At 70.8% G+C, this 13,517-nt stretch overlaps 6 protein-coding genes across 6 annotated transcripts; 5 read left to right on the top strand and 1 right to left on the bottom strand.

Moving 5' to 3' along the window:
- The first annotated feature begins 1 nt into the window (after position 1).
- Positions 2-2,498, top strand: FA09DRAFT_363365 (hypothetical protein). The gene is made up of 2 exons (XM_025745581.1): positions 2-420; positions 474-2,498. Exons 1-2 carry the CDS (start codon positions 95-97, stop codon positions 2,347-2,349), a joined length of 2,202 nt encoding a protein of 733 aa, XP_025595233.1. The 5' UTR covers positions 2-94; the 3' UTR covers positions 2,350-2,498.
- A 125-nt stretch (positions 2,499-2,623) lies between these two features.
- Positions 2,624-4,681, top strand: FA09DRAFT_164485 (hypothetical protein). The gene is made up of 3 exons (XM_025739258.1): positions 2,624-2,792; positions 2,848-2,964; positions 3,276-4,681. The coding sequence occupies exons 2-3, from the start codon at positions 2,865-2,867 to the stop codon at positions 4,469-4,471; spliced, it is 1,296 nt and encodes a 431-aa protein (XP_025595232.1). The 5' UTR covers positions 2,624-2,792; positions 2,848-2,864; the 3' UTR covers positions 4,472-4,681.
- Positions 4,682-4,702: 21 nt separating this feature from the next.
- Positions 4,703-7,117, top strand: FA09DRAFT_363363 (hypothetical protein). Its single transcript, XM_025745580.1, has 2 exons — positions 4,703-5,331; positions 5,408-7,117. Exons 1-2 carry the CDS (start codon positions 4,724-4,726, stop codon positions 7,074-7,076), a joined length of 2,277 nt encoding a protein of 758 aa, XP_025595231.1. The 5' UTR covers positions 4,703-4,723; the 3' UTR covers positions 7,077-7,117.
- A 443-nt stretch (positions 7,118-7,560) lies between these two features.
- Positions 7,561-8,370, top strand: FA09DRAFT_332608 (hypothetical protein). Its single transcript, XM_025743527.1, has 3 exons — positions 7,561-7,779; positions 7,830-8,083; positions 8,134-8,370. The coding sequence occupies exons 1-3, from the start codon at positions 7,683-7,685 to the stop codon at positions 8,140-8,142; spliced, it is 360 nt and encodes a 119-aa protein (XP_025595230.1). The 5' UTR covers positions 7,561-7,682; the 3' UTR covers positions 8,143-8,370.
- On the bottom strand, positions 8,292-9,300 carry FA09DRAFT_332607 (hypothetical protein). The gene has a single exon (XM_025743526.1). The coding sequence runs from the start codon at positions 9,170-9,172 to the stop codon at positions 8,327-8,329; it is 846 nt and encodes a 281-aa protein (XP_025595229.1). The 5' UTR covers positions 9,173-9,300; the 3' UTR covers positions 8,292-8,326.
- Positions 9,301-10,972: 1,672 nt separating this feature from the next.
- FA09DRAFT_164288 (G-alpha-domain-containing protein) lies at positions 10,973-13,509 on the top strand. The gene is made up of 10 exons (XM_025739257.1): positions 10,973-11,398; positions 11,467-11,504; positions 11,561-12,357; positions 12,412-12,649; positions 12,707-12,943; positions 13,006-13,062; positions 13,121-13,136; positions 13,192-13,229; positions 13,287-13,328; positions 13,383-13,509. The coding sequence occupies exons 1-10, from the start codon at positions 11,170-11,172 to the stop codon at positions 13,392-13,394; spliced, it is 1,704 nt and encodes a 567-aa protein (XP_025595228.1). The 5' UTR covers positions 10,973-11,169; the 3' UTR covers positions 13,395-13,509.
- The last annotated feature ends 8 nt before the right edge of the window (positions 13,510-13,517 follow it).

Genomic DNA, 13,517 nt, shown 5'->3' with positions numbered 1-13,517 from the left:
GGCCCGCCAGAGACGGCCGCACCGCAGCGCGCGCCTCATTCAGCCGCTGCTGCGCCCACACACTCCTCCCAACCACCACCATCCCTGCTCCACCATGCTGCCCTCGTCCTCCTCCAGCTACTGGTCCGCGCCGCAGCCGCACACGCACGCCTGGCCCGCCGCACCCGCGCCGCACTGGGACGCCCACCACCGCCCCGCGGCGTCGACGTCGGCGCTCTACAGCCACCACCACCAGGCACCGCCGCCGCAGCCGCAGCGCCCGCAGATGCACGCCCAGGCCTCGTCGTCGACCGCCACGCCGCCGCCCGTGTACGCAGCCACGGGCCGCAAGCGCAAGCGCCTGCAGCGCGCCTGCGTCAGCTGCCACAAGGCCAAGCGCCGCTGCGACGGCGGCCTGCCGTGCGGCAACTGCGAGTTCGGGTGCGTTGCCGTGTCCAGTGGTGGCCAAGCACTGCGGCTGACCTCCTCCACAGCGGCCGCCTGTGCATGTACACCGACGCCGCCGGCCAGCCCGTCGCACCGACGCAGCCGCGCGACGCCGCCTCCGACACGCGCCAGGCGTCGGGCAGCACGCCGCTCGCCGTGCACCACACGCCGCTGCCGCCGTCGCCGCCCGCCATGGCCAGCTCCTACTCGCAGGCCGCCGAGCCCGCACACGCACACGCACACCAGCACAGCCGCTCCTTCTCGTCGGCCTCAGCGTGGGACGCACCGGCTCCGGGCGCATCCCCGCGCTCGCCCGTCGCCTCGTCGGCACGCTCGTCGTATGAGGCCAAGGTGGCGCACGCCGCGCTGCCGCCGCCCGACACGCGCCGCGAGCTGCTCGGCATCTTCTTCGCCCAGCTCACGCCCTTCAGCGCCGCACTCGACGAGGTCAGCTTCCTGCGCGACCTCTCCAGCGACGACGTGTCGCCCGTGCTGCTGCTCGCCATCTCGGCGCTCAGTGCGCGCTTCACCGGCCCGTCGAGCGCCCAGCCGTGGGCCAACGGCGAGTCGTACGCGCGCGCCGCGCGTCGCCTGCTCCACGACGAGGACATGGACGGCAACTGCGCGCTCGACGCCGAGCGACCCGACCTCGACACGTGCATGGCCACCTGCTTCCTCGCCGCCCACGAGCTCGGCATGGGCCGCCTGGCACGCGCCAGCATCTACATGGGCCTCTGCGCCCGCCTCGTGCGCGCCATGGGCCTGCTGCACGGCCACCTGCCGTCGCGCGGCCGCCGTGATGATGCCTCGGCTGCCCGTCGGGGCACCACGACGCGCTTCGCCGTCCTTGCCCTTTCGTTCGACGTCCTCATCGCCCTGCTCGCCGGCCAGCCGCCGGCGTTCGCACCGAGCGAGCTCGCCGAGGCGCAGTCGACCTTCGACGGCACGGCCGCCACCGACGAGACGGCGGCCTTCCTGCGCCTGCTCGGCGCCATGTCGCTCCTGGCGCGTGCGCTCGACGGCAAGCGCCGCGGCAGCAGCGCCTCGGGCGACGCCGACGTCGAGGCCTCGTTGAACCGCTGGGCCTCGGGCCTGCCACGCTCTGCCCACTTTGACGCCACGAACCTCTCGGCCTGCTCGCGCGCCCTCGCCGCGTCGGACAACGACGGCAACCCGTCGGCGAGCGCCGCGTGGTGCTGGATGCTGATGCACGCCGCCGCCGAGTGCACGACCTTCCTGCTCTTCGCCCACAAGCGCGCCGCGGCCGTGCAGAACGTTGAGATCCTCCTCGACGGCATGGGCACGCTCGGCCTGCGCTCGCCCTTTGCGCTGCTGCCGCTCACCGTCGCGTCGCTGTCGTCGGGCAGCGCGTCGCTCGCGCGCCACTGGGAGACGACGAGCTCGGCGTGGTCCGTCGGCCGCAGCGCTGCCACGGCCTCGCTCTCGGCGCTCCTCTCGACGTCGGGCTCGCCGCGCACCTCGCCGCCGTCGTCGACGCTGCTGCTGCCGGCGCCGTCCATGTCGGGCGGCCGCTCGCCGTCGCTGCTGCCGCCGTCGCCGCGCAGCAGCGACACGACGCCGAACCTGCTGAAGCGCGCCGCCGCCGCCGAGCTGGCGCCGCCCAAGCCGCGCCACCACGCGTCGGCGTCGGGCGCCTTTCTGCCGTCGCTGAACCGCCTGCCGGCGCTGCGCCTCTCGCCGCCGCTCTCGCTCGGCAGCAGCAGCGGCGGCAGCGGCGCCGAGACGCGGCCCAGCCCGCCGGGCTACGACCTCGCCGCCGCCATGGCGCCGTCGACGGCGGCGCCCCCGGCCGCGGCGCTGCCCTTCTCCACGTTCCCGCGCTCGCCCACGTCGTCGGCCGCCGACGACCTGCACAGCGTGTGGGGCCCGATGCGCGACGCCCGCACGCGCACCCTCGCGTAAGGGACCGCCTGCTGCTCCGACGCTGTTGTACCCTGTATCCTGCCTCCTGCTCCTGCTGTACTGTACCTCGGCCATGTCTTCAAGTGATGCTCCGCACCGTGCCTCTGTGTGAAGCGTGTGTGATGCGTGTGTGGTTGGGTGCGTGGATGTGGTGGGAAGAGAGCTGCGCGAGCGTGCAGCGACCGCCGCGCCGCCGTCCCGTTGCGCCGCTGCGCATGAAGAAGGCGCGCGCCGCCGTGCCGCAGCCTGCCTCCTCTCCTCCACATCTCCATGCCCGCCTCTCGCTCGCGCCTCTCGCGCTCCGCTGGCGGCCGCGGCAGCGCACGCGGCGACGCGGCTGCCAGCGTCGTCGCCGCCCCGCAGACGCGCGCCGAGGCCCTCGACGCCGGCATCGAGACCGAGGAGCGCGCCGAGCGCTTCGCCGTCGGGCCCAAGGCGCAGCGGTAAGCAGAAACGCCCGCTCCACGCGCTCTCTCGCAGCAGCTCACCCACTCGCAGCCTCTACGAGGAGGCGTATGCGCTCTACTCGCGCGCCGCTGCGCTCGACGCCTCGTCGGCCGTGGCGCACTACAACGCGGCGCGCGTGCTCTACGTGCTCGCCGCCTCGTTCTACCTGCCGCCGCAGTCGCTGCAGCAGATGCAGGCCGCGCTGGCGCTCTACGCCCGCGCCCTCGCCCTCGCGCCGCCGCTGCCCGACGCCTTTGCGCTCGACGTGCGCTACAACGGCGCCGTCGCCAGCCAGAGCCTGGCCGAGCTCGTCGAGGAGGCGGCGCGCGTGCCCGACGAGGCGCATGTGCTGGCGCTGCTGGGTGATGCTGTGCGCGGCTTCGAGGACGTCGCCGCTGCGCAGGTGGAGCGGCTGCGGGAGAGCGCAGAGATGCTGCGGCAAAGTCGCGAGGAGGACGCAGAAGGTGTCGGTGCAGCAGCGCCGCCGGCCACGGCAGCAGACGAGAGCATGGAGGAGGACGAGGGCGCCGAGCAAGAGGCATGGACCGAGTCGCCCGTGACGCCCGCAAGCACCCTCGAGACGTTCCTGGCGCTGCACGCCTGCGGCCTCTCGATGCTCTCGCGCGCCACGGCCACCGGGAGCGCACAGACGCCGAGCCTCGACGCAGCGCTGCTCGTGATCAACAGCGCCCTGAGCCGCGCCGACGAGCTCGTGGCGACGTGCGAGAACGCGGCCGAGCTGTCCGACGAGGGCGAGTGGCTCGTGGCGCTCGGCGACCTGGCGCAGGCCAAGCGCACCGGTGCGGCAGCCGAGGCGTCGCGGCGTGCTGAGCTGGCCGCCGCAGCTGCCCAGAGCTGGCCCTCAGAGGCGGAGGAGCCGGCGCTGCGAGCGCTCGAGACGCAAGTGCTCGACGCCGCCACCCAGCTCCTCACCACCGAGGAGCGCGCCGAGACGCGCATTCAGAGGCTGTGTGACATCGGCGACCTGGCCGTGCAGCTTGCCGTCATTCGCGCGCAGCACACGTCGAGCGCCCGCGCCTGGGAGCTGGCGTCTGCGGCGACCAAGGCCTATCTCGAGGCCGTCGCGGCGCTGCAGCGCTCCGGCTCGCTCGGCGCCAGCGACGCAAGCACGCCGACGGGCCGCGCGCGCTGCAGTCTGCGCGCCTCGCTCTGCGCCGCCAGTCTGCTGCGCAGCGCCGGCGCCGCACCGGCATCGCTGACGGACGCCCAGCGCCTCACGCTGCGCGACAATGCCCGCGTGTACGCCCGGCAGGCGCTCGTCGACGCCGGCCTCAAGGGCGCCACGCAGCTCGACGTCAAGAGTGCCCGCAGCGCGGCCGCGACGCACACGCCGCTCGGCGGCTGGGAGGGCATGCGCTGCACGGCCGATGCGCTGCTGGCCGCCGTGCGGGCGCTGTGGGCGCGCGCACTGCTGGCGCCGGCGACGCCGCAGCCGCCCGAGGAGATGCTGGCGCTGCTGGCGACGGCATGGGCACTGCTGCGCGGCACGCATGGCGAGGCGTGGCGGGCGGCATTCGCACTCGACGACGCCGGGCCTCGCCGCATCACCGACGAGGGCTGGGCTGTGCACGCCGACGAGGGCGCCTTCTGGGCACGCTGGACGTCCGCGGTGACGCGCGCGACGTGGGACGAGGCCGTCGCCGCTGCAATGTGATGCTGGGCTGCGAGACCAAGGGTGTGCTGCTAGTGAGGCTGACGTGCTGTGCCCGAGTCTGTGCGGCCTGCTGCGCGCAAGGCATCTGCTCTTGCTGAAGGGTGTGGCTGCGACAGCGAGCCGCCCGCCAAGAAGAAGCGCAGCTGCCTGCTGTTCCCACGCGTTTCGGCCGCGACGCGCTCCAGCGACGCGCGCGCTGCTCTCTACACGCTCTTCCTCTCACCTCCACTCCCCTCCGCCACCCATGCCGCAATGAGCAGCAGCAGCAGCCTGCCCGGCGCACCGCACAGCGGCGGGCCCGCCAGCGCCGTCGCCTCATCTTCACGCCTCACGCTCGACCTCGCCTGCCCCATCCCGTGGCCCGATGCCGGCGAGTCGCCGCTGCCCAACGCCGGCGCGCCGCAAGTGGCGATCCTGCTGCGCTACTGCGAGACGCTCTGGCTCGGCGAGGTGCACTCGACGCTCGCGACGCTCGTGCACGCCGCCCATGCGCTGCTGCGCCATGCGCCCGCCGCCGACGTGCGCGCGGCGCTGCTCGGCCTGCTGCGCACGCCCACGCCCCGCAGCGGCGGCCTCGAGGAGCGCGTGCGCGGCGTCTCGCACGCCCAGCTCGTGGCGCTGCTGCTGCACGGCGAGGTGCCGCCGGAGTGGAGCGAGGCCGAGGTTGGTGTCGTGCGTGCGGCGCTGCGCTCGGGGCCCGGCAGCGCCGTGGCGGCCGAGGTGCGCGAGCAGCTGCGCGTGCGCCAGGAGCGCCAGACAGCCGCGGCGGCCGAGGAGGCGCAGGCCGCACAGGAGGAGCCGGAGGAGGAGACGCACGGAAAGCTGGCCCGACGCTGGCTCTCGGCGATTGGCGTGCGCGAGTGAGTGTGGCCGCAATCGGCGCTCGGCGCGTCCTGCGGCAGGTGCCCCTCGTTGTGTGCTGAAGCGCTCTCGCAGGCTGCAACTGCAAGCCTTGACGCTGCTTCTGCTACTGCAGCTGCACGCCGAGTATCCGCTGCCATGCACACCCGGCGGCGGTGCGGCGTCCACGCCCAACACAGACGATCCGGCGCTTGAGCATGCCACGCCGTCCAAGACGACGTCTGACGTCCGCCCGCTCATCGATGGCTCGAGCGAGGACGCGCCGGGCGATGTGCCGGCCAAGAAGCGGCGGCGCAAGGAGCCGGCACGCCGCTGGACGGGCCAGATGGGTGCCTCGGGCTTCCCATGGGCTCGGCCAACGGGCGAGTCGTCGTCGCCGCGCCTCGAGGAGGGTGCGCTGGAGCGCGGCACGAGCCCGGTCAGCCTGACGCGGCGCTTCGAGGCCATCATCGACCGGCTCGCGCTGCTTGGCGTCACTGCATCGCTCTCCTTCGACGTCGCGCCCGTTGAGGTGGCGCGCTCGAGCTCGACAAGGCCCGTGGCGCCAGTGCACTTTGGCACGGCGGCGCGAGAGAAGCTAGCCGGCGACGAGCGCGACGAGCTGCAGTGGCTGTGCGCCGATGTCGTCGAGCCGCTGTTCGGACGTCTGCTGCCGCGGCAGGTCGCTGCGCTGCGCGCTCGCGCCTTTACGCCTGGCCTGCCGGGCGCCACGCCGGCGCGGCCCGGCCGTGCCCGCGAGCGCAGCGCCGCCGAGGGGGCCAGCGAGCTCGACCTCGTTCGTCTGGGTGCTGCGCAGGCCAAGCGACTGCGAGCAGAAGAGGCACGCGAGAAGGCCAAGCGACCCAAGCTCGAGGAGGCGCTGCGCAGCGAGAGCCAGGAGTCGGCGCGCGGCCGCAGCGTGGCGCGAGGCGAGCGCTTCGCGACGCGTGAAGTCTCGATGGGGCCCGGCCGCGGCTGGGAGCGCTCGACCAGCATGGGCGTCGTCGATACCGCATCACCCGCGCCAGAAGAGCCGCGCCGACTGGGTCCGACACTGCAAGCACCGGCACGCATCGACAAGCGCAAGAGCTCGGCGCAGCGACTAGACCGCGCCGCCTCGCAGGTGCTGGTGGCCCATGCGAGCAGCAAGCCGCCGGCGCCCACGCTGCCGGCGCGCTCGGCGGCCATCACAGGCTGGCGGCGCGCTGAGAGCCAGCCGGCGTGGCCGCCCTCGAGGCCAGCACTGAGCAAACCGGCGTCGGCGCCCTTGTTCGCCGAGACACAGCCGCTGTCCACGTCGAAGGACGCGCTGGCATGGAGCGATGATGAAGAAGAGGAGGAGATGCTGCCCATTCGGCGGCCCGATTCGCAGCTCGCAAAGCCCGTCTTGGCGCGCACGCCCTTTGCGCGCTCCGAGTCGCAGCCGGCGCACCTGCTCGCCGCATCGCAGCGGCGCGACGACGATGGGAACGACGACGAGATGCTGGTGCTGCGCAAGCGGCCCAAGCCGCGCTTCTCGTGGACGGCCGGCGCCGACGCTGGTGACAGCGACGCGCGGCCCTTGTCTGCGCTCGTCGCCAATGCTGCAATGCGCCCCGACGAGCGCTCCGATGCATCCCGCAGCGCCTCGCCGCTGCCGCTGCGCGTCGCGAGCACAAGCGACACGGCGCTGTCGCAGCCCAAAGCCCTGCTGCCCCCACGCGCGGGCATGGCCGGCCGCACGGCGTCGGGTCGCAACCCCTTTGCGGCGCGGCGCGCAGAGTGAGGTGCCAAGGAGCACTCTGTATCGCAATAGACATGCAACAGAGTAATTTACAAGTGCGCTTGTGCCCGTGTGTGCGGTCTGGAGGCGATGACAAGAAGAAGCGCAGCCGGCAGCGGCATCTGACGCGCAGCGCGAAGTGTTGGTTGGTGGAGGCGCAGCGGCGACGCGCCGCACCCACGCTAAAGCAAGAGTCATCTTTGCGGCTCTTTTTCCGAGCGGGCGTGCAGCAATTGAGCATCGTCGTCTCGGAGCAGCTGTAGGGTGGCGAACAAGGTTCAGCCTCAGCCTCAGGCGGCGCTGCGGGCAGGTGCAGCGCCAGTGCGGCGCCAGGGCGCGAGAACAACACCTGCCAGCTGTGCTGCACTGCCCCATCCCCGCATCACCGTGACTTGCGCCGACGCTAGCGCCCCGCCGCTCGTCTATAAGAGGCGCATCGCCGCTGCGCAGCTTCCTTCTTCTCCTCCATCCCATCTCGTCCTCTTCACCTTCTCTCCTCACGAACGCTCCACATCCGTCGAGGGCAGCACGCCGACGCCGGCCTGTCACGGGCCTCGTGCTCGCCTGCTGCCCCTTCCGTCCGCCCTCTTCCTCACTCTGCTTCGCATCATGCTCGGCATGCTGCCGCCGCTGCGGGCCTCGCTGCTGCGCGTGCTCACTGGCGCGCAGCCGCAGCCCGCCAACGGTGATCTCGAGCAGGCCATCCGTGCGTCTCGCGCCTCCTCGCTGCCTTCCGCCCGCTCACACTCCGCACAGCGCTCGAGCCGCTCGCCGACGGACGCAGCTCGCCCACGTCGTCGGACGACAAGGCGCCGCCGCCCGTGCCCGCTCCCTGCCTTCAGAGCGTGGCCGACATTCTGCGCACGGCACGCACGCTCGACGGCTCGCTCGACCAGGCCAAGGCGTGCACGCTGCTCCTCGCCGCGGCCGCCATGACGATGACATTCGTCGGCGTGCTGCTGGGCAGCACCGTGTGGCAGCTGGTGGACCGCATCCGCAAGCCGGTGGTGGTGAGCAAAGCACAAGAAGGTCGACGTGCTGCGGCTGACAGGCCCTGCAGAAGGCGTGAGCGCCGCATCAAAAAGGAGCGTGCGGGACGGATGCGCACAGAGCCGCTTCGTCTTTCTCCTTTCTCAAGCTCGGACCCCGGCCCCGGAGATCCCATCTTGTCCTTTTTCCTCTCTCCTAACGACCCTCCCTTGTCTCGCCGCGTAACGACCTCTCAATCTTCATTTCTCTTGTACATATTGCCTCTACTTGTGCCGCATGCCCTCGAGCTCGCCGCTCTTGCGCCACTCCTCGACGCAGTGGCGCGTCGCCTCCTGCATGGCCGCCTCGTCGAGCGCGATCTTGGGCTCCCAGCGCAGCTCCTGCTTGGCGCGGTTCGACTGGCAGCGCGTGTTGGTGCGGCAGGGCCAGATGGGCGTGCTGCGCTCCGTCTCGGCCTCGGCCTCGCCGCGCGCTGCGTCCTCGACACGCACGCCCTTCTGCGACGGGTCCCACTTGGGGCACGGCACGCTGCGTGCCTCGGGCGAGGCGACGAGCTGCTCGGCGTGCAGCGCGGCGCCGATGGCCACGGCGAGGTCCTTGAAGCTGTGCAGCGTCGGGTGCGAGGCAAAGTAGAACGTCTCGAAGAGCTGCGGCGGCTTGCTGGGCGCCGCGAGCGCCTTCTCGGTGAGCTGCACGATGACCTGCGTGCACTCGTCGACGTGCACGTTGACCCAGACGTTGCTGCCCTCACCCGCATACACGCCGGCGCCGTTGTAGAGCGCCTTGCGCACCATGTCGGGCAGCTGCACGCTCGTGCGGCTCACCGGCCCGCGGCCCTGGCCCCAGACGAGGGCGGGACAGACGATGGCGCCGTGCAGCTTGCCGGCAGAGAAGGCGCGCGCGATCCTGAAGCGGTGGTCAGCGCTGCTGCAGCGGAGGGCCACGCGTGGCCACGCACTCGAGGTCGATCTCGCGGTGTGCGGCACTGTCCGGGATGCCCTGGATGTCGGCCAGGCTGGCGTCGTCAAAGTCCTTGGTCGGCACGTCCTTGCCCACGGGCTCCGACTCGATGACCTGCACGCTGCAGGCGAAGAGAGGTCAGCTGCCATCAGTGCGGCGTATCCGCACACCACGCACCCGCTGAGGTGCACCAGCCCGCCGAGGCGGCCCTGCTGCCGTGCCGCCTGCAGGCCCGCGTTGACGGCCTGTGTGAGGCGCAGGTCGTCGGACGTGGCCGCCTGCACGACGACGTCTGCCGCGCCGGCGTGCTGCTCCACGGCGGCATACCAGTCGTCGCCGCGGCCGTCGGCGACGAGCACGTCGAGCGGGTGCGCCTGCTGCTCAGCCCACGCGCGGATCGTGTCGGCCTTGGCGGCGCTCGAGGTGAGCGTGGCGATGGCGCTGCCGTGCGGCGGCGACGCGAGCAGCGCGGCGAGCACGCTGCCGCCGATGTAGCCGGTGCCGCCGAGGACGAGGATGCGAGGAGCGGCCATGGTGTGGGTGCGGGTGGGTGGGCAGCCAGTAGAAGAGGCAGCAGGCGCGGCTGTCTTATGCCGAGCGCGGCCATGTGGAGGGCGGCGCCGCGTGGCGCACGAAGGACGCCGAACGCCGCCGCGCCTGTCGGCCGTCATGCTGCCGCCGTATCTCCGTCCGATCGGGCAGCGCCGCTGACAGCGCCCGTGACGGCGCATGCGAGAGCGAGGCTGCTCGTTGACGATGGCATGAACACGGCACAGGACAGAGCTCACAACGCAGCGCTGCAGTCTGACGCGGCGCAGCGGCGCTGGCCTCTCAACCGGCGAGTCGCGCTGCGGCATGCCGGGCGCCGTCTGCGCCGCGGGAGTCGTGCCTCGAGCTGAGCGTCACTCGTACTGCTTGTTCTCTGCACTTCAGCACACGCAGGCTGCCCGAGCCTGGTGCTTCTGCGCGAGAGCACGGCCGACTGGCACGCTGCTGCGGCGAGGCACGCCGGGCGCCGGCATCGGGCGTGACAGGGCAACAGGCTGCCGCCGCCGCTTGCTGTTCTGCGCTCTCACGGCGCGGCCCTTTGCGCGCGGCGCGTTAGGCTCGCGCTGCGCCGTGCGGAGAAGCAGCGCAGGCGGAGCTTGCTCTTTGGCTTGACGTGCGCCGCCTCCGCCTTGTGCGTGCGTGTCCTTCCTCTCCTGCATCTGCACTCCCGACTCCCATCCACCCGCCTCGCCTCGCTCTTCGGTATTCGCCATCCGCAGCACAGCACACCTCCTCTTCTCTCTGCCGCGCTCGGCATCCAGATCTGCACCCTGTGCTGCACCCAAAAGCAGACATCCGCGGCTATTCGCGCGCTCGAGTCTCGCGGACACGCCCCTGCGCCTCCTCCAGCGGAGGCACGCGCGCACGCACGCAGCGCCGACGAGATCACGCACGGCACCATCGCCCGCATCTAGTCACAGGGGCAGAGTGCATCTCCAGCATCAGGCCTTCCTCGTCGCTGGCCGCCTCTTGCCGCGTGCCTTGCGCGGCCTTCCAGGAGCGAGCCGCACTCCGTTGGCCGCATACACCGAGTGCAGGCCGCCGGCTGTACCGCGTCTTGGCGTCTAGAAGCAGCGAGAGAGTGCTGTGCCTGCGTCACGCAATCAGTGTCGCTCGCTAAGCCGAAAAAAGAGTTTGCGACCCGCCGGCAGGAGAGCGGCTGTTTGGGCACAGGGGGAGCCTGCGCTGCTGGCCAGTGTTCAAGGTGCGTCGCGAGCGCGGCTTCGCTCTCATCCACCAGCTCAGGTCGCATCCTGACTCTCCGCCCCACCGCTCGCCCACCATAGCCGTCACCACTCCGCGCCGCGTGCGGCGGCCCGCCACGAGCGGCGAGGCGCGCGTGCGCCCGCCCAGCCGCCGCTCGTCGCTCGAGCAGAGCAACGGCGCCTTCGTCGCGCGGCCACTCTCGCTCTGTGCCTCGCGCGTCGTGCCCACGGCCGAGCAGATCGAGCGGCTGCGACAGGCGCAGTATCCGCCCTCGTCTCGCAAGCGCGCCATTGCTGGCCTGACCAAGGCGCTCTCGATCCACTCGAACGCGTCCAACGAGTCGTTGCGCTCTGTTACGACGGGCAAGACTCGCAGAAGCCGCAGCTCCACCATGCCGTCGTACGCGTCGACGGCGCAGCTGCGCCCGACGCCCTCGGCGGCGGACCCGCTGGCCAGCGCCCTGGGTCCGCCGCCGGACGAGACGCCGGGCGAGCGTGCCGAACGTACGCGCGCGGAACAGGCGGCAAAGAAGCGCAGCGAGGAGATCGACAAGACGCTCAAGGAGGACGCGAGCCGCAAACGCAGAGAGACGGCGGGCGAGCAGAAGATGCTGCTGCTCGGTGAGTGGCCGAGCGACGCTGCTTGGGCGGCCCGTGTGAGCAGAGCTGACGAGCTGACAATTCGCCAGGCCAAGCGTCAAGCGGCAAGACCACGGTGCTGAAGCAGGTGCGTGGTATGGTATGGCTTCGAACGCAGCGATGCTCATGCCCTCTTGCTCGCAGATGCGCCTGCTGTACGACCCCGTGACGCACCGGCGCGAGCGCCGCAGCTGGCGTCTCGTCGTGTACCTCAACGTCATCGTCGCCGTCAGCGTGCTAATAGAGGTGTACGAGGAGCTGGCCAATGCGCCGCGCCCGCTCACTTCCTCGTCGGAGAGCAACCACAACCTTATGGGCGGCACGGCGAGCATCCGCAGCGGCGAAAAGGGCGCTGGCGGCCGAAGCCGCAGTCCGGACGCAGGCAGCATCATCAGCGGCGCCACGAGCGCGACTAGCCGCGCAGCCGATGCGGCCCTCGTGCGTGCCCGCCTGGCGCCGCTGCTCGAGCTACAGGAGAAGCTGCGTCAACAGCTGGGCGTGCTCGACGACAAGGCGCCCATTGGCGACAGCCGTACTGTTCCGCCTGCTCGCGAGGCGCCTGCAAAGCGCAAGGGCCAATCGACGCCCGTGCTCATGCGCGCAGGCTGGCAGGACCGACTGCTAGGCCGCGCCGCACGCCCTTCTACGTCCGGCGACGGCGCCTCGATCGCCACGTCGCGCTCTGCTGGCTCGCGCCTGCGTCGCCTCACCGTGTCGTCGAAGCGCCGCAGCACTGGCCACTCGGCGCCGCCCCCTGCTGCTGCGGCCGAGCCGGGCGAGGAGCCGTCAGGTGCCTCGTCGGACATGGTGGAGCGCGATGCGCGCGAGGAAGAGGTGGCGCAGATGCTGGCCGCGCAAGTCGAGACCATCGAGACCGTCTGGCGCGAGCGTCGCCTGCGCCGCAGCTCCAAGATCGAGCAACGCGCTGATGGCTGCTCATAGTGAGCCTGCCCCACAACCGCTGCTCGCATTTCCCGCGCTCATGTCCCTCACAGCTTCCTGGACAACATCGCGCGCATCGCTGCGTCGGCATACCTGCCCTCCGACGACGACATTCTGCACTCGCGCGTGCGCACCGTCGGAATTACGGAACAGCGATTCGTCGTCGACCGCAGCACGACGTACAAGATCTACGACTTAGGAGGTAGCCGGTCGCAACGCAAGGTCTGGGCGAGCTACTTTGACGATGCACGCGCCATCATCTTCCTCGCGAACATCGCCGCATTCGATCAGGTGCGCTGGCCGATCACCTGCCACAGGCCACTGTTGACCTCTCTTGCCCGCTCACAGACGCTCGATGAAGACATGCGCGTGAATCGCGTTGATGATAGTCTTGCAATCTGGTCGGACGTCGTGAGCTCGCCACTGCTGGCGAGCGTCTCGCTGGTGCTCTTCCTCAACAAGATGGACCTGCTGGAGCGCAAGCTGGCCGCCGGCGTGCGCGTGGGCAAGTATTTTGGAGACTACAAGAGCACCTCCAAGACTACCACAGACGATTTCGAGCAGGTATGGAGATACTTCCGCAGCGTAAGCATCGATGCTCGCCCCCCGAGACTCACAGAGGCACTGACATGCAACTCCGTTCCAAGCGCTTCCTGGCGGTGCTCGAGGCTTATCGTGCCATTGCTCCCTCGCGGCCCTGCTACGTGCGTCACATCTGCTGCCTGCTGCTGTGCCGCACTTGCTCACGCCTGCTCTCGACAGGTGCACACCACCACCGGTACATCTCAGCCTCGTGAGCCACTTGACACCCTTGCTGACTGGAGTGAATGCAGCCACATCAACCAGGCAGATCAGCGCCATCCTCGTCTCAGTGAGTGACGCCGGGAGGCCTGCCTGAAACGGCAGCACTGACTCCTCGCCGCCGTAGGTGCAGGATGCCATCCTGCGCGAGAACCTCCAGGCCACGGGCGTGAGTTGCGTCGCCATCGGGTTCTCGAGGCGCACTGCTGACTCCTGCTCCCAGATGACTCTGTAGCGCCCAGTTCTCCGCCCATCACACTCGACTCAAGCCGTCACGCACTACGTTACCCTCTTTCTCTCCACCGATCCACGCGCACACCTAATAGTCCAGCGTCACGTCAATGTCAAAACGCTATCT

Source organism: Tilletiopsis washingtonensis (assembly GCF_003144115.1).
Source record: "Tilletiopsis washingtonensis strain MCA 4186 unplaced genomic scaffold FA09scaffold_26, whole genome shotgun sequence".
Taxonomy (NCBI): Eukaryota; Fungi; Basidiomycota; class Exobasidiomycetes; order Entylomatales; genus Tilletiopsis; species Tilletiopsis washingtonensis.
The sequence above is the reverse complement of the archived record's forward strand: the minus strand, read 5'-3'. Positions and strand labels throughout refer to the sequence as shown.